Source organism: Balaenoptera acutorostrata, chromosome 9 (genome assembly GCF_949987535.1).
Source record: "Balaenoptera acutorostrata chromosome 9, mBalAcu1.1, whole genome shotgun sequence".
Classification (NCBI taxonomy): Eukaryota; Metazoa; Chordata; class Mammalia; order Artiodactyla; family Balaenopteridae; genus Balaenoptera; species Balaenoptera acutorostrata.
The window spans coordinates 100,954,902-100,981,935 of NC_080072.1; the positions used below are offsets into that span (position 1 = coordinate 100,954,902).

The 27,034-nt window shown below is 41.2% G+C and overlaps 2 protein-coding genes across 2 annotated transcripts in view; both read left to right on the forward strand.

The window, feature by feature from the left end:
- Positions 1 to 5,894, forward strand: part of TBCEL (tubulin folding cofactor E like) — a 69,750-nt gene extending 63,856 nt beyond the window's left edge. Inside the window, exon 8 of the mRNA XM_007196692.2 lies at positions 1,910 to 5,894. Within this exon, the coding sequence (XP_007196754.1) occupies positions 1,910 to 2,228 (319 nt within the window). The 3' untranslated portion in view covers positions 2,229 to 5,894. The remainder of the gene's footprint in view (positions 1 to 1,909) is intronic.
- A 12,677-nt stretch (positions 5,895 to 18,571) lies between these two features.
- The window catches only part of TECTA (tectorin alpha), a 69,616-nt gene continuing 61,153 nt past the window's right edge, over positions 18,572 to 27,034 (forward strand). The window contains exons 1-3 of the mRNA XM_007196694.2: positions 18,572 to 18,635; positions 21,798 to 21,931; positions 24,607 to 24,894. Of these exons, the coding sequence (XP_007196756.2) occupies positions 18,572 to 18,635; positions 21,798 to 21,931; positions 24,607 to 24,894 (486 nt within the window). The remainder of the gene's footprint in view (positions 18,636 to 21,797; positions 21,932 to 24,606; positions 24,895 to 27,034) is intronic.

The following is a 27,034-nucleotide window of genomic DNA, read 5'->3' on the forward strand; positions in this document are numbered from 1 at the left end:
TTGAATCTTTTCACTTTTTCAGTTTGGAGCCTTGGAAAATTTCAAGTCCTGGTAGTTTTGTATTTTGTTTGTGTGGACTGTTTTGTTTTGTTTTGTTTTGTTTGCCATTGCTAAGATCCTGACATCCTGGCAGTGGGATATAGAGACTTCTGGTCCCAAAGGTGTTTCCTCAGTCTTCCTCCCAGCTGACTCCTTACCCCCCAGCCCAGTTTGCTCTAGATTAGGAAGTATTGGTCAGTACACTCAGGATTTTGTTTCCTTACCTTCTTTCTCCATAATGGCTTCTGGGGGTTGAGGTAGGACCCTTGCTTAACAGAACCACATGGTACCGAGCTTTGGGTTCCTTTTAAAAGGTTATGGCAATAAGGCAGTTTCCTCTTTTCCTGTATTAGTTGCTGCTGGTATTATTTTACCCTTTTAAAAGAATACCATTTGGGGCTCAAGTCCTGGGAGAAGACGATTCTATAATCTGTTTCATCGTACCATCACCTTTTCCAAGAAGTCCTACCTAAGTAGATTTCAAGCATATATTTTCTTAGTGGTGTGTGTGTTTTAATAATGTAAGTCCCAGACAGCAGGAATGTAATGTTAATACTTTTTATTTGCATATGAACTTAGAACTTACAAAGTGCTTACTCATCTGTTATTTTATATGATTCTTATGACTGTCTTATAAGGTAGGAAGGGCAGACTTATTATCCCAGTTTTACTAGTGAGGAATCTGAGATCCAAAAGGATTGAGTGAGTTGGTAAGTCACACAGCTAATTATAAGATGGAGTCAAGACTCTGAAGTCAGGTCTTCTGACTCCAAGGCCAGTGCTATTTTACCATACCTGGTACTCCCCTTCATGGACATGATTACTTCCATCCCTGACCACAGATGTCTTACTACAGCTTCCGTGTTCCTACCAACCTTATTATAACACTGATTTAACTGAGTCAAAGCCAAAAGTAGGGTGGAGAACGTGGCGGGGGTAATCTTATGACCATTGTATTCTGATCCCGAATTAACCTCAGTATATCCTGGTTATAATAAAGCTAGTATTAGATCTTTTCAGCATTTTCCCCCTCTCTGGTTTGTAGGAAACTGCTCAGCTTTCTCAATGAAATCAAACCTAGATCCTCCAAGGGTGGCAGCGGAGACAAGATTTTCCACATGGAAACTTGTCCTCCTGGGCCCTAGTCTCACCTCTATAATTCACTTTCCTCTTGGTGTCTTTGGCTGTTTGTTCCTGCCTTGATCAAGGAACTTGTGTCCCTCATTTACCACTTTTTTACAAGAACGTATTCTTGACTCTTCCACAAACTCCTTGTGTTACAGTCAACTAGGCTAGGCTGGAACATTCAAAAAAGCATCACTGAAAAAGCTGAGTTAACAGCTAACATACAACTAGATGTTTTTGTTTGTAACTTATGCCTTCTCCAGGGGTCAGAAACTGCTGGCCTACATCCGTCTTCCCATCTGTTACCAAGGAACACGTGCTTAGATATCTGCCTGCCTTGATGATGATGCCCAAGCAAGCAGGCTCTACAGAGTGATTAGACTTCTCTCTATAATCTTTGTAGTGTCTACTTTTCTTCTAAGTTCTCCTTTCCTTTCTCAGCTGATTCTTATATAAAGATTAGCAGCAGGCATGTTGGCCATCTTTAGGAGACTCTCTTCCCCGATCCACAAGAATGGGGTTTTACTGTGGCCTCAAAAGGGCAACGATTTCAGATCACAGATTCCACAATAGTCACCCGATAGGTAGGTAGGCAGGCAAGTAGATATGATATTAGACTAGGATATTAGAAAGATGTTGAGAATAACAGTGTAGTTTACCTGTAGTTCTGAAGAAGTCAATAGTTCATGCGCTAGTGGCTTAAGTTGTCACTGTTTTGTTTTGTTTTGTTTTTTTATCCTCCTAGGTATCATGAACTAGTCACAAAATATGGGAAGTTGGAGCCTTTGGCGGAAGTGGACCTGAGACCCCAGAGCAGTGCGAAAGTAGAAGTCCACTTTAACGACCAGGTGGAAGAAATGACCATTCGTCTGGACCAAACAGTTGCAGAACTAAAGAAACAATTAAAAACTCTAGTGCAATTACCCACTAGCAACATGCTTCTCTACTATTTTGACCATGAAACGCCCTTTGGCCCAGAGGAGATGAAGTACAGCTCTCGAGCCTTGCATTCTTTTGGCATTAGGGATGGAGACAAAATTTTTGTGGAATCCAAAACAAAATAACCTCCGCCAGCCTTGTGAGAACACACACATTAGGACTCGCAGGGCATTTGTTCCCATGAGGTTTCCTTCAGGAGGGAGAAGGTTGCTCTGTTTTGTTTTGTTTTCTTTTCTTTTGTTTAGGTTTCAGGGGGGTTTTGTATATCTCCCCCTAGAATGGGTAGGGGGCTGTTTTTGGTATTTTCTACCACAGATTCCTTCTACTCCGCCACCAGAATTGGCCACATCTCCAGTTTCTGTGCCCTCCCTCATGAGAGGGGACCAGGCAGCCGCCGACTTCTTACTGTGTTCACTGGGATCTGTCTACCGCTTGGTCCTCGTGACCACTTAGGTGTACTTGTGACGATGGCGTGAACAGCCTTGTCCCCTCAGAAGAGCATCTTGCACTTAAATCAGGAAACAAGGAATCTTTCCAGGAAGGGCCAGCACATCTCTCTCCCAATTCCTCCTTTTTCCCCCTCCCTCTCTCTCCTTTCCTTCTCGGGTTCAGTTTTTCATTTGGACTTGTGTCCATACATGTTTACCTTAGTTTTATTCTGTCCATAATGAACTCCTTATTTTTCAACTTGGGTAACTTTTTTCTTCATTTCTCCCTTTTGAAATAATTTCAAGTGTGTCAAGCATTTGTCAACCTGATTCTGATCTCAGGTACTCAGTTAGAACCTATAGCTCTGTTAGGGTCTGGAAGAAGAGCAGATGGAGTGTTAGAATTCCAGGAAGCACAGGCACAGCAGCCTGACCACTCTGTATGTAACTATCTCAATTTTAATGTTCCTCCCACAGTATATCAGCCATTACTGACATGAGCTACGTCACATTCCAGAGTTCTTCGCTTTTTGAATGTATTTCTTCGTATCTATCTATCTTTTTCATTACTTTAAACTACTGGGAATGGAGGCCTGACTTTATGAAGAATCCAACAGAGCAATGGATATATGTGCCAGGAGAGCTGAGAATTAGCTAATAAACTCTCTGTAGTGTGCATGAGGGAGTCAAGTGGGGGGGAGTACGGGAGAGCGAGTACTGTGACTTTCCTGCCTGTCATCATTTGAAGCTTTTGCTCTTGCACTTTGCATTCGAAGTGGGAATTTTTAATCAAAGGGAGCTTTGATTCCTAGTTTTTCCCTGGGATTTTGTGATGTCATAATTGGACAGTTCTTTTTGTTTTACATTCAGTCTAGTTGCCCCTACAGAAGAACAACTCTGACTAATCTCTGAGTAAAGCATTAAGTGTCAAAACTTCAGATTTGCCTCCAAGTCATATTTTTTGCAGAAACATATTTAAAGCACTTTCCTTTAAAAGGTAGCCCTTACCTGCTCTGAAATCTTTTTGTTTGTTCTTCTATTCCTTTGTTAATCAATGTAATCTCTTTCTTTAATATATGTCTTTCTGGATCCACCATGTTTACAGATAGGAGACTTAAGAAGGACTTAGTGCACCTGGGGCAGAAAATGTGCACATGAAGTATTTTTCAAAGAATGTAATTGTTACCGGATTGCATTTGACCTTTTGACCTTTGTTACATGATTCCATCCCTCCTACAAATTCTTTCATTTCTTATGAAATTTTTAGGTGACTCTTGTAAACTCTTCACGGATGCTACTTTTTAAATTGTCCTATGCCATGATAGCAGATGTTTATTCTCTTAATGCACTTCAGGTTCAGTATCTGTAAAGCCTTTGACCCAGGCCTGCTGAGTCAAATCTACATTCACTGTAACATTGAAAGTGGAAACCAAAGGGTTTGAGGAAGATGCATGATGCCTGTTCTCCTTCTGCTTTATCTTTCAAAATCATAAAATCATAAAAATGAGCAATGGAGATCCAGGCTGGGTATAGACAAGAATAATTATTTTGCAATCACATTTTCCTGACAGGTTTTTGGAAGTGGGAAAAAAGTGTGGCAACAGTGTCAGGAAGATTAAAACTGTGGATGCTTTGTGTACGTGTGTGTGAGTGCAGACGAGTTTGAGAGAGAAACAGTGTAACTGAGCTTTTGTCAGCCTGAGAAACAGATGCCCCCTTATTTTTTGAGGTTGTATGATCCCCGACTGTCCCACAGCAGAAAGCAGAGCGAACACTTATGCTTTAATCATCAGTGGAATGATGACAATTAATAAGATATTTTATATATGACAAAGTTTTATGAAATGCTTTTTTACTGTTAGAGACCTGTTCCTTCTGCTATTACACACCACAGTGCTCCACAACTGCAGGCATAATTCTCCGATTACACAGTTGCATGTCGGGGAACTTCTCATTTAATTCAGTGGCCGTGGGTATTTTTAGGGCATTGTAATTGATTGTTTTAATAATTGCTAAATGATTTTTGATGGAGACAAGATCTAATGCAATTACCAGTCTTTTAGAGTTACAGAACAGAAGTAAATGAGAAAAGATATTTGAGCATGTATACGTGTAGACTGATTTGGGTGGCTGAGGAAAGATGCTGCTTTTGAAATAAAATTGGTGCTGTGTAGACACTTGTAACCAAAATTATTTTTATAACAGGTCAAAAAGAAGGAGAGGAGAGACCATGGACTTTTGAGTCTACAAGTTATGCATAATTGATTGTAGCTTATCTGTATTTTAATGTTAACTTCATCCAGATTCAGTGAGAGCATATTATTGACATTCATGAGGCAAAATTCTGTCATAGCCAGTATTACAGATATGTTGCTACAGGCACAGTGTATAGAACATATCTTTTCTAAAATAGAAATTTTTGTCAGTTCTGAAAAAGGAAAGGAGTAATAAAAGAAAGCCAAGTAAAAACTGAGGCATCATTTTCATGTGGGCATGTAGCTGCTGACACCACAGTGGAAATCAGTTTTTGAATTTGAATTTTTGAAATATCCCAGATTGCTTTAAAGAAAAAAAAAGTTCAGAGTCATATATCTTTTTTTATTATTGAAAGTTTCTATTGTTTCTGCAACCTATTGCCACCATGGCCATAAATACATAAGAAAGCAGCAGATATTATATAACTCTTGTTCCTTTAAGACCTTTTGGTGAAAACAAGCCCAAAACATGAGCTATGTGTAACAGAGCCGAATGTTATGATGCTATGTTTTAAAAGTTTGTTTACTTAAAAAAAAAAAAAGAAGAACGTTCAGTTCTAACCAGATGTTTCAGCTATGATGCTAAATTGCTAAATCAGCAGTGTTATGAACAGGGAAGACTTGTTGCACAAGGAACTATCACCATTTGAGGCACGCAGGTGATAGTTTCACGAGCGCGTGTGTGAAGGTGGCTTGCTCCATGGGAGGTGCTAGGCTCCAGGGCAAATAAAACAAGAGTACAGAATAATAGATTGTTCTAAGCAATGTCATTTCTGTTTATGAATTTGATTTTCCCCTCATTTCATGTTAGGTTGACATGCAAACAAACTGCTTTCAAGAACACCCAGAAGCTCTCTGTGTTACCAGGTGTGTTGTGAACACTATTTTTCATAGGTGCTTCCTTCAAATACATGTCCATTGTAGTGGTGGAGAGGGACTGGACTCTCTCAGGCTCTTTACTTGCCAGTTGTCTCCTGCAGTTCATGGAAATATATATTTTATTTTAGAATATAATTTAAACATGAAGGTCTATTCTTTGCACTTTTATTAATATATATATATAGATATATAGATAATCTTTAAAAAAAATTAAAAATCTAAAAGTCCACTTTCTCTTTGTGTTCTGATTTTTTCCTGGAGTCGTGGGGGTCAAGGTGCATGTTTATTTTTATACAGCAGAAAGTCAACATCAGTGCTGTGGTTGAGTCCTCTCGGGAACTGGCCTAAGCTGGTCAAAGAGTTTGACCAGCTTAACAAATTTAGTTGGCATCTTGCCAAAGTTAGAAATTAAAACAGCAAAACAAAGGTTCATAGGAAATATGTTATTGCCTTTTTGTTAGCAAAGTTTTATACTTCTAACATGCTCTTTTAAGGATGAAAACCCACGTTTGAGCTATTCGGCATCCCCGTTTTTGAGTAAGAATCTCATTTTGATGAATTAAAAATTTGCGACACTTTTTCACGTGACATTTCTTTCCTTTGAAAAATAATTTTCTATAAGAATTAGGGTTTGGGACACTTGAACTGTATCTGCTTATCAGTAATTTCTTGGTAATCTGTTATGAATTAACCTTGTACCAAGAACTAAGGTCCAAGAACTATATATACTTTATTACTGTATTTAGAAGACAGAATCTATTAAATTCTTTCTCAGTGCTTCAGAAGTGCGTTAAGTATCGCGATCTGTTTAAATGTAAGATTATTTCTACCTCTTCAAATTTCAAAAAATTATAGTTTTAACCTCTGTGCTAAGTTCTATTTAGTATTTATTATGAGGGTCTCTGAGTTCTTGCAAGGTAGACATATGTCAAGGCACCCAATACCCATTGGACTGAAAAATGCTATAACTTCCACCAGAATGCATATAAAAGAAGGAGGTTAACCCTTGAAGTCACATTTGTCTTTCCAGCTCTTCTCTGGAAAAGAAGTTATCTGTGTTCTCCAACTTAGGATTTCAGGATTCAAATTTAGCAAGATAACTTTTAAAACACATAGGTCATGATAGATATTAACATGAGTCATTTCATCTACTTTTAAGTCTTTAATGTAACTAAGATTTAGGAGTTGAGTTAATACATGAAAGGGATAGCATACCATATTATATCTCCTTAAAATATAATGAATTTCTGAATCCTTTTCCTTCAAAAATTTGAGAATAACACTAAAAATGTGTAGTTTTTTTTTTTTAACAAACTGATCTATTAAAATGTTCAGATATATATACTTGCCTAGACATATGAGTATAGAACATGTGAACATCTTATGCTTCTCTTCAGTGTGGTTTAGGCACCTGAGCAATTTGCGTTCTGTTTTAAGGCACACATATCAAGAGGGGAGTAACAAACTCATAATCCAAGAGGGAGATGAGACAAAAGCACAGTTGCTGGTCGTGTGAATCAGTGCCAGGGATCCAGGCTTACAATTTTCATTCTCATGTTTCTTCTAAACATTAACAATGAGCGTTTATTATCAGCCAGGGCCCAATCTAGATGCTCTACCTATATTAAACCCTTTTGATGTTCACGACATCCCTGTGGTTCAGCACTGTTAATTATCCCCATCTTCTTAACTTGTGAGGCACAGATAGGTTGAGTAACTTGCCAAAAGTCACACCGTTGATAAATGACAGCAGAGCTAGGATTCAAACCCAAGCAGTTTGGCTGCAGTTGAGAGCTGTACTATACTACCTGCTGCTAAGGTTCTCCTCCATAGCCCTCCACAGTTACACCATTATTGTTAGTCTTTATGTTTCACTAAAACACTAAAGTGAGATGTTCATCCATATTCACTTACTAAATTGATTTGCTCTATAACAAAATCACTGATGCGGCTGATAGCTCTAAATCCAAATTGGAACTTGTCCTCATGCCATTTTCAGAATTGTAACACTGTGATTGGTGTATATCCATTGTCCTCCCTACTCTCCTGGGAGGAGCCAGATTGGACACTTGGTCATGGGTGCTGTTGACAAGAAGAAGTGAACCTGCAATATGACACTGAACACCGGTCACTTGGTCTTCAACCTGAGGACATTCTAGAGCCTTAACACTTTGTTTTCCGTGAACAACTAAAGGTGAGACAGGTCACTCAGTTTTGACTCAGACTTTTATTAAGGAGGCATCCATGTTCAAGTGAACTTGGTGTTTATAGGGGGGAGAAAAAGTAGATAATCTAATGGAGGTTTTGTTATGGGAAAGGTTGAGGCTGTCACTTTGTTCCTCTTTAAAATTCAAGGCAGAGCCTTGTGAGGAATATAAATATTGCTCACAAAATAGAGGCAGTTTATCTATTATGGTCTGTGAGATCTAGGTCTGCCAAAAAGTTACAATGCAATTTCAGTTTACTGAGTCTTTCACAGACTCTTCATCCTTGAATGCTTCTTAGTCACTATAAGTAATACAATTAAGGTGTTAAATAAATACGAATGGGAATAAGAGGAGGCAGACATTAAAAAAATACAATGTTTTCTGAACTACCTGATACATTTGAGGGCAGATGTAAGCCTTATTCCACTGTTAGAGAATACAACTAAGACATTATAAATTGCTTTGGTTGTGTTAAAATTTTGTTTGGTTTATAGTTCAGTTTGTTTACAAAAAGACATCTTTTTTTTTTTTTTTTTTAAAAGACATCTTTTAAAAACCATTTGTATTTCATTTTAAATAGAAAACATTCACATGATTCAAAAATCAAGCAATATAAACAAAGTATACACTGGAAAATTCTACTCTAACCCCTGTACTCCATCTTTTATTAGCTTTTTGTGTGTCTTTGCCGAGTCAACACAAATAATAGCAAATGAGAATATACTTATTGATCCCTTTTTATACAGCAAAGTTAGCGTATTATATACCATCATGCACCTTGCTTTTTTCCACTTACAATGTATCTTGGAAATCTCTCTATAGCAACATATACGAAATCACCTTACCCTTTGTTTATAATATAAGATAGAGTATTCCATTTATAGATGTGATTTATTTTTTTTTTAAACATCTTTATTGAAGTATAATTGCCTTACAATAGTGTGTTAGCTTCTGCTTTATAACAAAGTGAATCAGTTATACTATAGATGTGATTTATAATTTATTTGACCAATACCTTATTGATAGACATTTGAATCTTTTGTTGTTCTCTCTCCCAATCTCCCTCCCTCTTTCTTTCTCTCTCTTTTACTTTTTTCAATTTGCTGCAGTAAAAAGCATACGTTCTTTTACATGTTTGAAATAAATCTGTAGAACACATTCCCAGAAGTCGACTGCTAGATCAAAAGGTCAGAGTGTTTGTAATTTTGGTAGATATTGCCATATTGTTCTCCACTGGAATTACATAAAAGAACATTTTTTTTCTGATTTTAATACTTGTCACATCCCTGCAAAGTCAAAGACTTTACTGATCTTGGGGTTGATACGTGATTCCTGGTTAGTGCAACCAAGATGGCATTCTTCCCAATTAGGCATGCAAATCTAGGCACTTGAATTCAACACATAATAGATTTGCATGAGCCATGCATATTGTCTGTCTTACGAGCTCTCTTTCCTTGGAATCTGCAATTTTTAATCATTGGTGAGTGAGATTTCACCTCTGCAGGAGAAGGTATATGTATTATTTATCCTTAACAATGTATGAGCATTTGTTTTAGCTGAGTGCCCTTGAAAAGTGATAGACAAATAGCGCTAAAACCCTCTGTTTATTGTCTGCAGTGAGCTTTAATCAGAGCTGCTTCTTGCCGACCAGTGAAATTCTTCTAGAACTACTTGGTGCTACTTGGTGAATAGGGAATATAGAGTGTCCCTCCACTCCCCCTGCCCCTTTTCAACTTTATTGCTAATGTGCTAACAAGGATGTTAGAATAAGCCCAATTGTGAGGTTTTTTTGGTTATGTTGGTCTACTTAGAATTAGCTATTATAAACTCCTTGCCTAGAGATAGATACCAGAGTTACTTTCAGAAAATATCTGTGAGTCCTTGTTTAAATTTCAGAGCTGAGCATCGTTTATTATTGAGATCTTAGATCTAGAAAATCCTGCTAGTTAATAAACATTAATGTTACTCAATGTGATTTTCAAAGAGCCAATGCCATTTTTCTCATAATTAAGAGTCCAGTGTCTAGACTGAGTAAGATCAGCACAAAAAGAAAATTACTTAGAGGCAAATAATATTAATTCTTTAAAAAGACATGTTCTAGAGCATTTGTGCTACAATTTAAACTCCTAATGCTTGCAGCTTGCCGTTAAACGATTATTACCATGACACGAGTAAATATGAAAATTTTAGAAATATGACATCAGGTTTTTAAACATTTTTCTCTTAAGAATGAAAAACAGACTTCAGGAGAACCCATGAAAGTTAACCCAGGTGTCCAAGAATGAAGATTCCAAGGCAATAAGAGAAGCAAACTTCCAGATGTGGTGCTCTTGAGACCCTTTCATTGTGAACATCTTTACTGTTCAGGAGAAGTCTTCACGAGCGTAATTGCATTTTCTATATCACCTCATCCATTTCAAGGATTCTGCTATGGCTAACTGCCATTTTCAGGGAGAACATAAGCATAAACTTCGATGTAATCACCTTATCCAGCTAGATCTAGGAGGTTGAACATTATTCAATCAGTGGATAAGTGGTAGAAACAACTGCACTACAAAAATATCTGGAATCTCCATGGCAGATTATACAATGAAGCAAAATGATCAGTTGTGGAGGGCTTGTATATTTATCCAAGACACCAATGTTGCAGATTCAGATGGCTAGGAAGAAGATGCTAAGGTGGAGTTAGGAGTGCAAAAGGTTTATTGGGGAAAAAAAAAAAAAGTTTATTGGGGAATAACACCTGTGAAAGAAAAGGGGAAGAAGAAAGATGGGGCAGGAGGGGGCATCACACCATGCAGTAGCCCTGACAAAGTCTGCAAGCCCAATAAGATGTTCTGGAGCAAAGATTTCCTATTAGAGGTGTCCCACTTAGGTCCTTTTACCAAAGCTTTTCTCAAGTCATTGATGGAGGAACACAGGAACATGACCTCAGCTTGAACACTGATGCAGACACCAAAGGAGCCAACAGTTGGGAGCTGTCAGCTAACCATACTCCTTGTGGCTGGAAAGCATTCTTTTCTTGAAGGTGGATCTGAGTGGTGCACGTCTGTATGTACCACAGTCCACTCCGTGCCGTGTGTAGATGCAATTCTCCATCCATGATCAGGGCCAGCTCGTCCAGGGCTCTGGCAGGCTTCTCTTCCTGAGGGGAACCTCAGAAAAGGGCGGTTAGGGGAACGAACTACAGCCCATGACACTGCAGATGGTTTCAGAGTCATGACTGGTACCCACCGTCTCCCTCTTCCATTGTCCGTTCTATCACCTCTGCTGGTCTCAGTGGTTTACCAAGTGGTTTATCCCAAACCCTGATTCCTGAGGAATCTGAATCCCTGGTAACTATATGCTGCTCAGACTTGGGTTGCTGTGCTTGTCCATCACAGTCACAACTGGGCAAGGGAGTAGCAGCAAGAGCCACCATAATGGGTCTCCTGAGTTCCACACATCTTACCCCTTGAACCTGTCATGCAACAGCAGCTCCACCTCCTCCTGCTTCTCAGGGCCGGGGATTCCTAATAGGATGGTGGCTCATCTTTCCTGCTAGTCTCTGCAACAAGGAACCCAAAGTACCCAGGCAGCATCACAGCCATAGCTTGTAGGTCCGTGGGACTCTTTCCGTGTCCCCTGGTGAGAGCATGCCTTCTTGGGAACCAGAATGTCAAACTGCACAACCTAGAGATGAGGGGTTGGGAAGCCAAAGTCCCTCAATAATCATTGGGAGTACTTGCAGGTGGGGCTACTCCTGCTTCCACACTTTGGTGCCTGGACCCATGCATTCCTCCAACTGGGCACACTGCTCCAATCAGGGGCTCCTACTGTAATCTTGGGCCCACACTCACATCCCCTTTTTCGTAAAGTGGCTTCCCTAGTTGGATGCTATTTTGCATGGAATTCTATGCCTGTGGATCAGGCATTCTGCAAGCCTCTCACTAGTGGTGCTGGCTAAGGCCCTGTGGGCAGGAAAAGCATACACATATCCAGAGTCCAGGTCTATTCCTGGGAAAAGGAACCATTAGCCCTTCCAGGATGAAAGTGGTCCAGTGTAGTCGTTTTGCCACCAAGTGGCCAGTTGGTCTCCCAGAGGAACAGTGACAGACTGAGGGCTTAGCTTTTGTCTCTGTTATTGGCAGGGTGAACATTCAGAGGCCAGGGTAGCTAACTCAGCCTTGCTAAATAGGAGTTCATGCTATTGGGCTCCTGCATAACCTCCATCCTTGCTGCTATGGCCACTTCATATACGTGCCCATCACACCAACACTGACAAAGGCTGCTTCTCGTCAGCTGCCCGAGTCATTTTGTCTACTTAGTTGTTTAGTCCCTCTTCTGTAGTGGATGCTTTCTTTTGGGTGTTAACATAGGACACAAAGATCTTCACACTTCATGTCCATTCCCATCTGTCTATCCACATGTCTCTACTCCAGGCCTCCTTGCCACTTTTTTATTTCCAGGCCCTTGTCCAACTGGATATGTGATTCACCACTGCCGACGAATTTGTACATGTTCTAACATCAGACCACTTTGACACAGAGTACTTGGGGGCAAGATATAATGCCCCCAAGTCCACCCATTGGGAAAATATTCCTCTATCATTGTCTTTCAAGGCCACTCTTGCATGAGGCTGTAGTGTGGCCACCATATGCTTTGGGCTTGCAGACACACACCAAGCCAATCCGTCCACGCTCCAAGCTTAGGCTTTTTCGTCCTCCTTCAGCTTGTCCTATGCACCGCCCACCTCGCACTTCACATAGGGCCATATGTGTTATCTGGGTTGTGGGAGGGTAACCAGTATAACTCTGAAAGGTGACATGGATTCTGGGCTACCTAGTCTGGCAGCTTGCTCATTGCCAGTCCAAGATATGCAGATATGCCATTTCCATCTTAGGGTAGATTGCTGCTGGGATCCCCTGACTTTATGTCTTGGTGGGTCCAACAGGGCCCAGCTCATGAGGAGAATTTCTGGGCACGTGGTCACTTGTATCTTGGTCAAATGTTCCATCACAGGGTTCATTCTCATGCCAGGAGCTGATTTTCAGGAGATGTGTTATTTTTTTGCTGTGGATGTCATGACTTTGCTCCAGAACTCCAGGGACCTGAGTTATGGTTTTCCCACTGGGGTTTGCAATAAACAGCATATTTCATCTTTTTCTGCCCCTAACATCTCCGACAACAAAGCACCTACTGAACATATGACCCAAGTGGCAGGGTTGCTTGCATTACAGTCTGGAGCTGCTACAAAGCTCTTTCATGCTCTCATCCCAAGTCAAAGCTGGCTGAATTCTGTGTCACCTGGTATGTGGGCTGGAGCAGTTTTTGTAGGTATGGAATACGTGGCCTTTAGAACCCAAAGAAAGCTACGAAGAGGGAAGAATTTCTTTGTAGAGAGGTTGCAAGATGCAGCCATTTGTTTTTTGCTTTGGAGGGGAGATCCCAGCATGTCTCTAACTACTGGATTCCTAAAAGTGTTACTGAAGTACTAGCCTTGAATCTCTGAAGAATGTAACTCCCACCTTCCGGAGCACATGTGTGTCACCCAGGCCTCTGGCCACTTCTTCCTCATTGTGCCAGTCAACGTTGTCAACATTGTGAGTCAAGGTGATGTTCTACAGGAGACATTCCATCCAATCTCAGCAAAACTATAAATGTATATTGCTGTCTGTTCCATTTGAACATGAACTATTTTTCTGATCCTCATGCCTGAATCAGATAGGGAAAAAAATGCATTTGCCCAATTAACGGCCACATGCCATGTATCTGAAGCCATGTATCTGAAGCCATCTGTACTAACGTAGTATCTCCAGCAAAGACACGTTAGTACAGCAGATGCAAACTGGAGCTACTACTTGGTTGAGCTTGCAGTAGCCCACAGTTATTCTTTAGGATCCATCTTGCCCAATTAAATGGAGATATGATAGATCCCACCACCCCTGCTCTCTAAGAGTGACACTAATCTTCACCTTCTTCCCCCAACCCCAGGATGCAAGACTCTTTTGTATTTACTACCTTGGCTGGAGTAAAAGGATCAATTTCCTTCCTTGCTATGGTAGCTTCTACCACACAGACCAAGGACCCAATGTGTCAGGTATATTAAACCCAATTATATATAGGGACTTGGGAACTGACATCCAGGTAGGTCTGCAGCCCCTGTGGGCCTGCTGGGACTTGGCCAGGTCTCCTTTTGTTTCCTTGGCCTCTCTGTTTTCACTCTAACAGGATCTTTGGGTATCAATGTTAACTCAAACCCCTTGTCCAACAGTCCACAAGATATCTAGGCATTCCCCTCCCCCAGTCTACAGTCAATCAAGTAAATGACCCTAGGTCTTCTGGGGGAAGGACTTAGAGAATCACTACTGTACACACTTGTCATGATGTTGCAGGATTCTTCCCTTTGGTGACCTGGTTACCTTTTCAGTCTATGGATTCCAGATTTGAAAAACTGACTCAGATGCACAAACTGAGCAAGGGATCAAGACCTTTCATTGGGGCAACTGTCTTTGGCCTCTTGCTCAACCATTCTTGCTCTTTTTTATTATATATAGTAAGCAATACCCTTGTTGGCTGCCCATCTACTTTGCCCCTTGAATGCCATGCTCTATTAATCATCTCCATAACTCTCTATGGATCAGGGCCTCTTGGCTACGAATCTGACCTGCTTGGTTATTATGAAGATTCAACCCCCTTGGCTTCAGGCAGTAGAGTGCTGCTACCTGGTCTCTGTTGTTTCAGGTGCCCATCATCCCCATTGCGATCGCACAGTCAAGTTCTGTGACCACCACTCCTGCCATCAGCCCTGACCTGCAGAGCTGACCTGACCTGACCTGCAGCCCTGACCCACTGAGCTTGTTTGTGATGCTGGTGCTTCTCTCACCAGCATATTCCTGCTGCCTTTGGTGGATGATGTGTCTGTCCTCTGGGCCTTTCTGTGGAACATGATCATCTGTTGGGTCTTCTGGAGTCACATAATATACATGAGTGTCCGTGCCTCTGAGAATTTTAATCCCTTCTTCTGCCATCTGCCACAGTAATTTGGGCATTTCAACCCCAATGTATATACATTATATACATATATATAGATATATATATATACACACACACATACATATATAAAATCCCAATGCATAAAATTATATACACAAGTCCAAGGTTTTCCCAATTAGACCCTGATTTTGGCATAGTAGAGCTGCTTCAGTTGAGCCCTTGACATAGCCTTTGTCACCTCAACTAGGTTCTCCAGAGCAAAAATTGCCCATTAGGGGAGTCCTGCATTGGGTGGAAAGTGCTGAGGCAATTGTCCCACCACCTCGCCCAGTCACGGATGGGGTTGCTCTTGGCTCCAGCAGTGAGGCTGAGCCTGAAGGAGCTCACAGCTGGAGGCTCGTGGCCGTCCACACTTCTCACTGCATCATTTCAAACTAGCTCAGATCTGACTATTTCTTTCACAGAGGGTATAAGAAACTTAAGAAAACAAAACAAAACAAAAACAATCAGGATATAAGGCTTATTCTACTCATTTTTAGGAATATTTTTTTGTTTTGTGTTTCATTTGAACTGCCTTTCCTCCTGACTAAAAAGCAGCATCCATTTATGCCATCTTTGTAAAATACAAATTGTCTTGGGTTACTAGCTCCAAGCCACACCCACACCACCTTTGGTCTAAATCTTGTCAAATCTTGGCTCACTTCACCCCTTCAAACAGAATAAACCCTCCTGCCGACATGGCATAAAAAGAGATTTTTGTCACTTTTTCCTCTGTGACCACTGAGTGTACACCCGGAATACACACTCACTAACTGGCTCCCCAGCCCAACCAGCGATAAACCAGCTCAGTCTGTCCTCAAGCACCTGGCACTTGCTTGCACCCAGATTCTCAGTCATTCTGATCCACTTATGCCGCCATCTTGTGTATCTGGTTAGCCCAGGTGGCATTTATCCCAGGAGCAGTCCTGCCCAAAAAAGGATGAAACATTTAATATGGGTCAAAAGGCTGAGATACAAATATCCACGAGTGCATGAAGAAAGTAGACCAAAGCAATTACTATGACACTAGCAGTTTTTTAAATAGAACCAACTATTTTGCTTCACGACATTTAGGTTGACTACTGGACTGAAACCTTAACAAAGGCTGGGCAAGGAAATGCTCTTTGAGGTGAGTCTTGGATTTGAGTTTAATTGTATTTCGAACAGGCACCCAAAAACTCAGATTTTCTGTTACATAAATATGTGCCTTTGGGAGGAAAATAGTCATTTGACATCTGTAAGTAAATACATGTGGAGAATTCGTAAAACCTACTGAATTACCACGGGATTATGGGGAAAATATTGAATAATTTAGACTGAAAAACTAGTTTCCCAAACCTCTTGTCCATTTTAGAACAATTTGCTCAAAACTGGAATTATGTCTTTTAATAGAGTTGGCATTTAAATGTCTGGTCAGAGAGAACTTTGAAGCAATTTTTAAATTCCCATTGATTTACAGAGAGTTTTCTCCTGCTACCTTCAAATGATTTCCTTTTTTTAACAAGTCTCACTTTAAATATTTTGGATAGTAAACTTGGTTTCTGCCTTAGCCAATGTTTCTCATTCTGCATCGAACCAGACATCTTTTTACCTTGTTCACGATGCCTTTTAAATACTTACTGCAAATTTTCGTCAGGAGGGGTCTATCTGTCCCCACTCCCTCCAAGGACCCTCGCTGGGTATCTGTGGAGGTTTCCAGAGCCCTTGGTTTTTCCCTTGTGAAAGATCCTGCCTCGCGCTGGTTACCTGTCCCCTGGCCTAACCCCCTGCCCTGCGGTGTATCAGAGGGAAAAGGGCAGGAATAAAACCTAGAAAAGTTTGAGACAGTTTCTTTCAATACTTCATGCGTACCTGTGAAAAAACAGGGTAGAGCCTATTTGTGGCAGCTGTTCAAAAGCAGAGAAACAAAAAAAGACTTTGGTAGAAAACCAACTTTATTTAAATATTGGAGGCAGCAGCTTTGTTTGGCGTTTGAATCCCATGCTGGTGGATGCTAATTCCGTAACATTATACAGTTGCCTTTTTTTGGGTACAAAGGTAGAAGGGGGGTTTTCTTCTGTGTTTTTCAGTGCAAAGTGATTCCGATCAGAAAGGACCAAGGTTTCAGCTCCAAGTAACTGACATTTCCATCTGAATCTACTCTCTTTTTTTTTTTTTAAGGGGGGAGAAAAAGGTCTAGTTTTTCAGGAAAAGAACCTCTCTACGCAATCCTGAAACTGATCTTTAGATTTACTTTTCCTTAATCAATAGAAGAAAAACTTGATTGCAACTCAACACTTATGTGACTCTAGCGCAGGACTAACTGAATTTTTGGTTTTGAGAGTAGGGGATTCAGACATCATTTCAGGAATCAGAAATAATTGGCAGCAAGTGGGGGAGAACTGACATGAATTCTTGTTTTACTTAATTTTTCCTGGTTTACCAAGATTTGGCTTAATATTTCCGACTCCATTCCTCCAGTCTCTGCAGAACAGGTTAGTGACATTTTTCATAAATACAAATATTTAAATGAATCCTCCTTCCTACTCTCTGAACTGCTTCCCTAAGGACTCCAGTCTTAAACCTGCCTGACATCTCCTTCTGCTAAAAGCTGTGTGTGATCTCTGCTAAAGGCTTACTCCCATTTTCAACAAAACTGACTAATATTTATTATGTGCTTAAGATTTCAATGTGTGTGCTTGACAACTGAAGATTTACAGTAAAACTCACAGAGGAGATTCACTGATTTTCCATGGAAGTCCGGCTGAAGAATTGTGATAGCTTCCAATAATTAGAGAAGGGTTTTTAGTTTTAAGAATGCTATCGGGAGCAAACTTCAGTGTCTACCCATGCACTTGGTGCTGACGCAGGAGTATGTATAATTTGGAGCTTGCATCTCAGCTCTACAGAGCGGCACAGATCGTCCAAGGGGTAAAGCCACGGGTCCAACGGATTGTAACTAAAATGAAAACAAGTTCATTTTTGTGATGTTCTTTCTCTAATTAATTTGCTGCGACTAATTACTTGCTTGTGTACTGGATTCTATTTTTATTGTAATTCCAAGGAGCCACCCCTGGCATGGTTCTTTTTTTATTACATGTCTATTATTCATTTCACATATGGAAAGTCAGTGGACAGTCTTCTACAGCCTGTGACTCTGGTCTGTGCTTCAGAGTGATGGACTGGCTCTGTACTTTAGAGAAGGTGATGGCAAACTCTAAATCCTCCTACCTGTAGGACCACATTGTGTTTTAACTGACTTTTATGGGATCCTGATTGAAAGCTGTTGTGAAAATTAGGAGAGCCTGGTCTCACAGAGGATGGATGTCTGTTCTAGAGACATAACAGGCATCTTTACAGTGGGGTCCTCTTTTTCAGGGCTTTAGTAGCTGGAGAGTAGATGCCTTTCCTTGACTCATTGCCATGCTCATTGATTCTTTATAATTTCCTGACAATTTGAATGATCTCATTACACTTCCAGACTGCTTCTCATGGGGGAATCTAATTTGTTCATGAGGTGTTGAACATAGGAGGGCCCGCCAGCATCCAGGGCATTTCATCCTGACTCAGAACAGTTGATGTCGTTATGTGAATGTTCTATGATGGTTGTGATGTGTCTTGGGATTTGCCACCAAACACACCTGGTGTTCTATTTACTCTGGCAAGCTGGGGATTTTTTTTTTCTTTTTCTTTTTAAAATTCCAGGATGAATTATTCATCATTACTTAGAATTTGGGTCTCTTTCATCTTCGCACTTGTACGGCACCAAGGTGAGTACTACAAAATTCCATAAAGCTCGTGATTAGCATGCCCTTGAATTTATAAAGAGACGCTTTTGTTGGAACTGTAATTGTCAGGGCAGGTGTACATGTGTCTACAGTTACAAAAAGAAAAATGTAAATTAAATTCTGCCATCAAGGGCAAAATACATTGACTTTGAATGATGTTCATTTACATTCCTACTTTTTCTTATTTCACTTCGAACACAGTTTGTATATACCAAGTTGCCCCATGTCAATGGAATAAGTCTTTAAGATAATGCAAATTACTTTCATTAAAAGTACACGGGGTAGGTGTGTGTGTATCCCATGCCTGATGATTGATTCCAATGACGGCATTTAACTGGTGGCACAGACTTTAAAAAATACACTGTTTAAGCCAAAATCAGGGAGTTCCAATGGCATTAATGTCAGTGACTTGAGTATCAGTGGCCATTTACAATGGCCAAATATCTAAAGCTGCAAGTGAAATAAGAAAAATTTTCCCCTCCGTGATTCCTCCTTTTTCTCTATGTAGCATTGCCCCGGGTACGTAGGAGATCACATGCATTTCTTTCTACAGTTTTTGAATTTTAGGCAAGAAAGGTGGAAAAGTCTATATCGATTTGAAACTTTTATGGCTAAAATTCTAGAGCATCTTCTTTGTTTTGTTTGTTTAGTTCAGCGGACACATGATTACAAGTCTGAGTGAACAGATCTATAAGGCATGTGGAGCCCTAACATTTTTCTAGGATTGGATAAATTTAAGCAGTTGTAGCAGGCAGGCTATAGTGTGAAACCCCACAGTAATGTGTCCCACTGCCTCTAACCTCGTACTCCTGCTCTAAGAAAGTATGTCTTATTTGGTGAAAAAAAAAAAAACATTCTGGTAACATAAAGTTTATTGTAACATTCCTGGCCTAAAATCAGCATGGGTAAGGAGATTCTTTCTTTTGTTAACTCTGATTCTGTTTATAGGCTATGCTGTTAACAAGCTATATTTTTATAATAGTAATGATTTCTAAGGTAGGAATTACTGTAGTTTAAACCTACTCCCTTTTATTAGTCATTTTTTTTATTCAACAACTATTTGATAAGTACTTACAATATTAGATAACTCGATTATTTGTATTCTTCTTAAAATTGAAAATTGTTGATTGTCCATCCTTTCCTGTTCAAAATCATGAGCTGGTTAGGATCATTCCTGAAGGGATGAATCTTGCAAATTTGTGTCACCTTTGGAGCAGAGAAAGAAGTTAGGGACAATCTCTCTGACCATAGTTTTCTGTCTCCTCAGGAGGGGCATGGATTTCTCATGTCCTAGGCAGATTGGCCAACACTGCCCTGAATACCAATTAATCTTTCCATTCAAATGATTACAATTCAGCGTGAATTTGAGACCTTGTTCACACTTGGACATCACTTCTAAAAAGTTCCCCATGAAGGATAAATCCATGACACGATTTGATTTATTATTATTAATTTGAGAATGTTCATTACCCTTCACATTTAATAAGTACCTGTGTATAATTCTATGATAGGGATTATGAAGAGATTTTTTTAAAAATTGCTTCCTTCTAGGAATTTGGAATTTGTTACTTCTATGTAATTATGACTGTTAGAGAAACCTTTTTTGTCTACTGATTGTGACATTAAATAAAGCACGTGGGCTGAGTGCCCCTGTGATAAAACTAACTACAGCACCTCCCAAAGATTTCCTTTGGTTGGCTTCACAGAGACTTCTGAAGGTTGGGGGGGGCGATGCTTATACACTAATGACCAGGCTCATTTTCCCCACTTCCCTCTGATGCTAGTTAGCCCTGGGAAACAGAGCAGCTCTTCCTCCAGGCAGACCTCCCCTCATTCCCTGCTCCACGAGGAGAGAAGCTGGCACTTGGCCAGGCACTACTGAACTGCTTTCTGGTCACTCGGCCACTCTCTTACATGAGCTGCTCTCTGCTCACTTAAAGGCTCCCAAAAGAGCAGGGCAGCCCTTGGTGGTTTCTCGCCAGCCTATCGGCTCCATCAGCACAGAGCAGGGATTTTCCCAAGGAGGGGCCCCCCGACCTGAGGATGGGGCATCAACATCGGCAAGCAGGTGCCTCACAAACTGTCAGCAGAAGCCCCAGATGGATTTGCCACACATGATTTAAGAAAATGGAAGCATAGATGATGTTCAATTGCTCTATTTTCATCCAAGAAAAGAAAGGACAGAGGCAAAGAAACATTACACCCCAGATATAGATTATTTCATAAATGCCATTGGACCTGATCATCAGAAATGTAGACCCTGGGGAAACTGTCTAATTTCTCTCTCTGAACTGGGCCACCGCTTGCAAGAGTTTGGATGAGAAACTTCCGAGAAACAAGCCAGCTTGCCAAGAGAGGTGGTGACACGGTTACAGGAGGGGAGCTGTGTGTCTGTGTGATGACTCTCACCTTTGACCAGGATGATGAGTAAGCGCCCCGAGCCTCCTCCCCAAAGAGTGCTTAGAGGCCCAACCTCCTTGGCCCCAGAGGCTCCCATGTCTGTCTTTGTAAACAGGAGCTGGGCAGAGAGACTTCTCATGGGGCCGGAGCTCAATCAAGGTCATTCACAGGCCAGTTACTACAAACCCTCTCTTCCCACTCTTGTCCCAGATCCAACTATTGTTTATTTCCTCTGTGATCTGGTATCTTCTCCTATTGTGCATCTGGAGGAAGGGGACTCCTTTCAGGAAAAGACTTGATAGTAGAATTCTTGAGCTAGAAGGGAGTCTCGTAGCCACTGGCCACGTTCTCTGTACGTTGCCTTCCGATCAAGGATTCAGCGGGCTAAACCACACCAGAGCTAGAGGCACCTCTCAGTGCTCTGAGAGCCCCAGGCAGGGCTGATTTCACAACCTTCCAGCCAGTGTTAACCATCGCTGTCTCCTAAATGTATGGAAACATAGAAATGAAGCGGGAAGTGATTTCTCTTAAGGAGAAATGCCATCACTTCCACGCTCCCCTTTCCAGAGGCAGAAGATAACGCACCGTGTCCAGCTGAGATTGAGGATAAATGAAAAGGCTGTCTGACTTACACATCATTTGTAAGACTTAGTGAAAGAAGCTGGCTTTAGTGGGTGGGAGGAAAGCAGCTTGCCGAACCGAAGAGGGATCGGCCGTCTACCTAACCGCCCTCTCTCTTGACAGTTCAGCCCAGGGAGCTCATGTATCCATTTTGGCAGAATGACACCAAAACCCCTAAAGTAGACGACGGAAGCTCATCTGAGATTAAGCTGACCATCCCCGTCTTCTTCTTTGGCGTTCCTTACCGCACCATCTATGTAAGTGGCAAGCGGCCCAGCTGTTGTTCTAGGGCTCTCCCACCTTGTTGGTCATTAAGGAAAAGTATTTTAAATACCTTCTTCCAGGGCTCTGGGAATGGAGGATTTGTCGGCAGCCCAGATGACGAGTTCTGAGATTTCATGAGCTGATAGGTTTTATGATTAAGAAAGTCAAAGGTATATTTCATGGCTAATGTTCATAGCGGAGGAGTATACAGAGCAATGGATTGCTTTTGTGGGTGATTAAACACCCAAGTGAAGCAGAGGCCCCAATGCCAGGAACATCGTTTCTGCCACTAGACAAGATAAAAAGATACAATGAACCACGATAGGAGCAATAGCAATTTTCTTTCCCTTCTGGGGGTGTGAAGACTTCAGGCATCTGCTCTTCTTAGGATTCCTACCAATTTGGAGCAAAGTCAGAGCAGAATAGAGGGGTACTCAACTATTATATAAAGGTTGTTTGCAGAATTGACCAACCTCACTGGGTCTGAGATACGCCATAGGGTCTCATTGTCAAAGCTGCATGAAGAAATGGTGTCATTTGCTGTCAGAGCTCTGCTGGGCACCTGTGTTCTCAGGTTATTTTTGATTTTTTGATCATTGGAATTGCTGCTAGTGAGACTACAGCACATTGACAAGAAGATTCAGAGCAACTGAACCTGTCTTGATTTTCGGCCTTAAAAGAATTGAGTGAAGCAAATGTAGATTATATTACAGCCTATTCTATTCTGCGCCCTGCCCTGGAAAAAAGAAATAAAACTCCAGGCACCTCCATCTCTGGCTTCCTCTGCATCTGGGACCTCTATCTTCCCCAACTTTTGATTGATAGCTCAAGGCTGACTCCCACTAGCAAAGAGTTCCCTCTTCCATTATGTAACCTGTGGGCCTTGAACTTGCAGCATCAGCATCACCTAGGCACTTGCTAGAAATGTCACTTCTCAGGACCCACCCCAGACCTACTGAATCTGGGAGGGGGCCCAGCTATCTGTTTGAACAAGCCCTCCAGGGAATTCTGATGCCCACAAAAGTTTGAGAACCACTGCTCTTAACTATAGAATATAATCAAAACACATCTGAGTCATCACCAACTTCCTCTGCTAGTCTGTGTGTTTTAATTACACCACTGTTCCCCAGAAAACACATTGCTCCGGCATCCTGAAATGCCTTTTATGCTCTACTCACTGTAGAGCCTCCTTAGTCTATAACAGCTGATTGTACGTTTCTGAATGTGTTGACCTGATTTTGGAGATGAGAGGGATGCACAGGACTTCCATTCTGGAAGCCTTGGTCTCCTAGACCGCTAGAACACACGTATTTAGTCAAGCTCCTCTTTCTCCTCCATTGTACTAAGTGACATGGAGTCTGAATAATTCTTGCCTTTGCAGAAGGAGGGTCCTTAATTTGGGGGAGGCTTATTTGAGGGCAAATTTTTCCTTGGGTTTCCAGCACTTTAAGTCATGTAGTCTTGTTCAGGCTTCTGGGTTGTTCACTGATACTTGCAGACAGTAGACTCTCAATGTCCTTGTAGCTGGATCTCCAGCTTCCTTTCCAAACTGCACACCCTTGCTTCCCAAATAGGTTGACATACCCTTGGCCCAGGTACGATAACTTATCTCTGGGATCTGGGTCACTGTTAATGTCCATAATATTACTAATTAAATATGAACCCAACAATAGAATGTTTCTCTATCGAGGAATTGCCAGTATTCCCACCACAGACACTCCTGCTATTGAAACCATACAAGCCTCTGGGTTAAATCAGCTTCATGTACCAACATATTGAGCTGCAGACACAGGCAGAGGCAAATTGTTTACAGATACTGTTTATGAGTATATATATCGGCTTGTTATTTGCAGTAAGGTTTAGTAATTTAATAAGTTTACTAAGCCATTTACAAATCATGAAGAAATCACCATAAGATAGTCATTTACATATACAATGTAAAGTTTTCATTTTCATGCCTCCATTTTGTGCAGAGACTATACAAAGAAGCTAACAAACTACAAGAGCTGTAATGGAATTGGGCTCATCTGTAGATTGTAACCTTACCTTTTTCTGGGTACCGAGTGGTTCTGACATCAATAGAAATCCTTTAAATGTCTCATCCAGGGTGGGATATGGTTCATCTTGAGATCTGAGTTTGGTGATGGAGTATTTGATTTACCTTTTACTGACACTCCTCTTTTGTCATGTAATAGGAATCAAGGTCTAATATAGAGTTCCTCAGTTTTTTAATTTAACTTTCTGCTTCCATGTTTTTTGTTTTTTTTCCTGTCTATTTTGCATCTGTAACTCTGGATCTTTTTTATTGCCCACATAAGCCACTGCCTAGCCCAACACACACACACACACACACACACACACACACACACACAATCCAGTAGTATTTGATAAGTATAAATAAAGACAGGATAGAGAACATGAAAATGAGGCTGATTATTAATAAGAAATGCAGCTGGCTACAAATTGAAAGTGAAAGGAAACCAATGAGTTTGTCTGGAAGCAAATGAACCTCCTAGCTGAGAAATGGAAGCTGCTGTTTGGGGGTTCTGGTTCAGTAGTTTAAAAGTCGTTTCCATTCAGATGATTAGGCGAGCGTCTGTCTTGGTTTATGACTCTGAAATTGTCATAGTCTCAGATCCACTGTGCAAAACCTCTTTTATTTTTGTAGGTCAATAACAATGGAGTTGTTTCATTCAACGTGCTAGTGAGCCAGTTCACACCCGAATCTTTTCCCCTGACGGATGGGAGGGCCTTCATTGCTCCATTTTGGGCAGATGTGCACAATGGGATTCGAGGCGAGATCTATTACAGAGAGACCATGGACCCTGTCATCTTGAAAAGAGCCACCAAGGACATCAGGAAGTATTTCAAAGACATGGCAACCTTCTCTGCCACTTGGGTTTTCATTGTGACCTGGGAGGAAGTCACGTTTTATGGAGGGAGCAGCACCACACCTGTAATCATTCAAATTTTCCCTTTTCCACTTCGTATTCTGACATCTAATTCTTGTCCGTCTTCACTACTGTGAAGGAGTCTAATTGTTAGAGCTGAAGAATGTCAGTTTCCTTGAGTTAAACTGAGGAGTCTTGCTACCCACTTTCCAGGAAACAGAGGGAGCTATCACATCTAACCAGTCCAGTCAGCTGTAATATTTCAGAAGATGTGTCATCTCTATCACGAACCATTACAAATGTCTAAAAAGAAGCCCTCCACAATTTTCTTGCAGTAGGTAGCATTCCTATTTTGCAGGAGAGTGATTGAGGCACTGAGACCCCATACGATTAGGGACCCACCAGGAACCCAAAGGTCCCTTTTCCTTACCAGAGGGCCAAATGCCTCTCTCCATCAACTAATTTCCTTTTTTTCTTTTTTCACAAAACCTGATAGGAAAAGGAAACTAGGGTGTCAGTTTGGAGCCAAATGATCTGGCTCATTTTATTATGTTATGACCTTTTAAAAAATTGTGACCAGAGCTAGAATTATTCATATTTGATGCTAATTGGATTGGGCAGTTAAAGTGTTTCATGAATAAAGTTTCAGCATCTGCTCAGAAATCCTAAATGGGCAATCAAATAAAAGTCATATAAGAAAGATTATCACTGGCATTATTATAGAGATCATCAACACTCTACATAAAGGGACAGAACATTAATTTTTCAGGAAAGCCTGCAGTTTGTTTGGATGACTTTGGCAATGGAGTTTTTTGAAGCAGCAGATGCGTCTTCAATGTATAATTTCCAGTAAGCAAAGACACTCAGAAATCTTCCCTCCGCTTTCTTAGGATTATTTCCAATTCCATCTGTTTTCCGATTTCCTTGGCGATGAGTCAGTTGTTTCAGGGTGGAACAGAAACTACTGAGTTAGAGACAGAGGTGGAGAAGTGCTGGGCTTGCATTTCGTAGCTGCCCTGCTGTGAGCACCCGGCCTCTTTGCACCGTCTGACCAGAGCATCGCAATGCACTTTATCACTAAGAGGTTCTGGGGAACAGAAAGATACAAGTTTAAACAGTGGATGCACTGGCTAGAAATAACCTCTAAAGAAGCAAAAATTTCCCTCTGTCATGTAATGGATTGCTAACGACTCCTTGGGTGATGTTTTATGTCCTTGAACCTCATACCTTACAGCTTTAGGATGCAGGATGCCAGCGATCGATAAATTTTAGTGTCAGAGGGGGAAAAAAAAAGAGAAGAAATGCCCATCAAATGCTGACCACCAGTTTTTCAAAAAAACTTCCATTGGCAGTAAAAATGGCAAGATAATTTAGATACTTCCTGGTTTGTACTTTGGCGTAAATGTCTGGACTAGGTGAGGACTCTTTCAGTGCGGATGAATGAGGTAACATCTAAGTGCTTTGAGCTCCTTGGAGAAAAAGATGATAAAAATCCTCCAGAGCTGTGGGAGTGTCCATCCGTCCCTGTCTTCGAAATCGGCCCCCTCTTCCGTCTCCCATTATCCCAGGCCCCCACCCCCTTCTTTAGAGGAACACGTATCAACAAGCCAACTAAACACTGGGCATGAGAGATCTTTTAGAAGCAGAAGCCCAGTAGAAAGTCAAGAGGATGTGTTTACTTTAAGGAAGGAAAACTAATATTTACTGAGGCTGACTGTCAACCCAGGGCTGTGATAGGCTATCTTGGCAAATCACTTAACCCTCACAAGAATGTTCCCAAGGAAGCTCGCCGTCCACTTTAAAGGTGAGGGAACAGGCCCAGAGAGGTTAAGTAACTTGCCCAAGTGTCAAGAAAAGGGATTTGAACCTCATATGAGGCAGATCAGGGTGCAAACCCAGTCTCCTAACTCTGAATCCTAAACTCTTTCCTCAGCTGCCCCCTCCAGGTAGCGTTAGAAGTCCTCTGAAGTATAAAAGGGCTTTTCAAGAATTAAAAACATGGTTTTACAAGAACAGATCCAGAGGAGTCTTACAACCCATGTTGAAGAGTTACCTGTGGGGGGGTGTGAGAGTGAGGGAGAAGGTGCATGAGGGCGAGCCAGCTTCTGGAGCGTTCTTAGGGTGGCTGGCTGGTTTTAACGTGACTTCTGGGATCAGACATAGGTTGCTTTCAAGACCTGCTTGGACCAAAGATATTTCCAACTT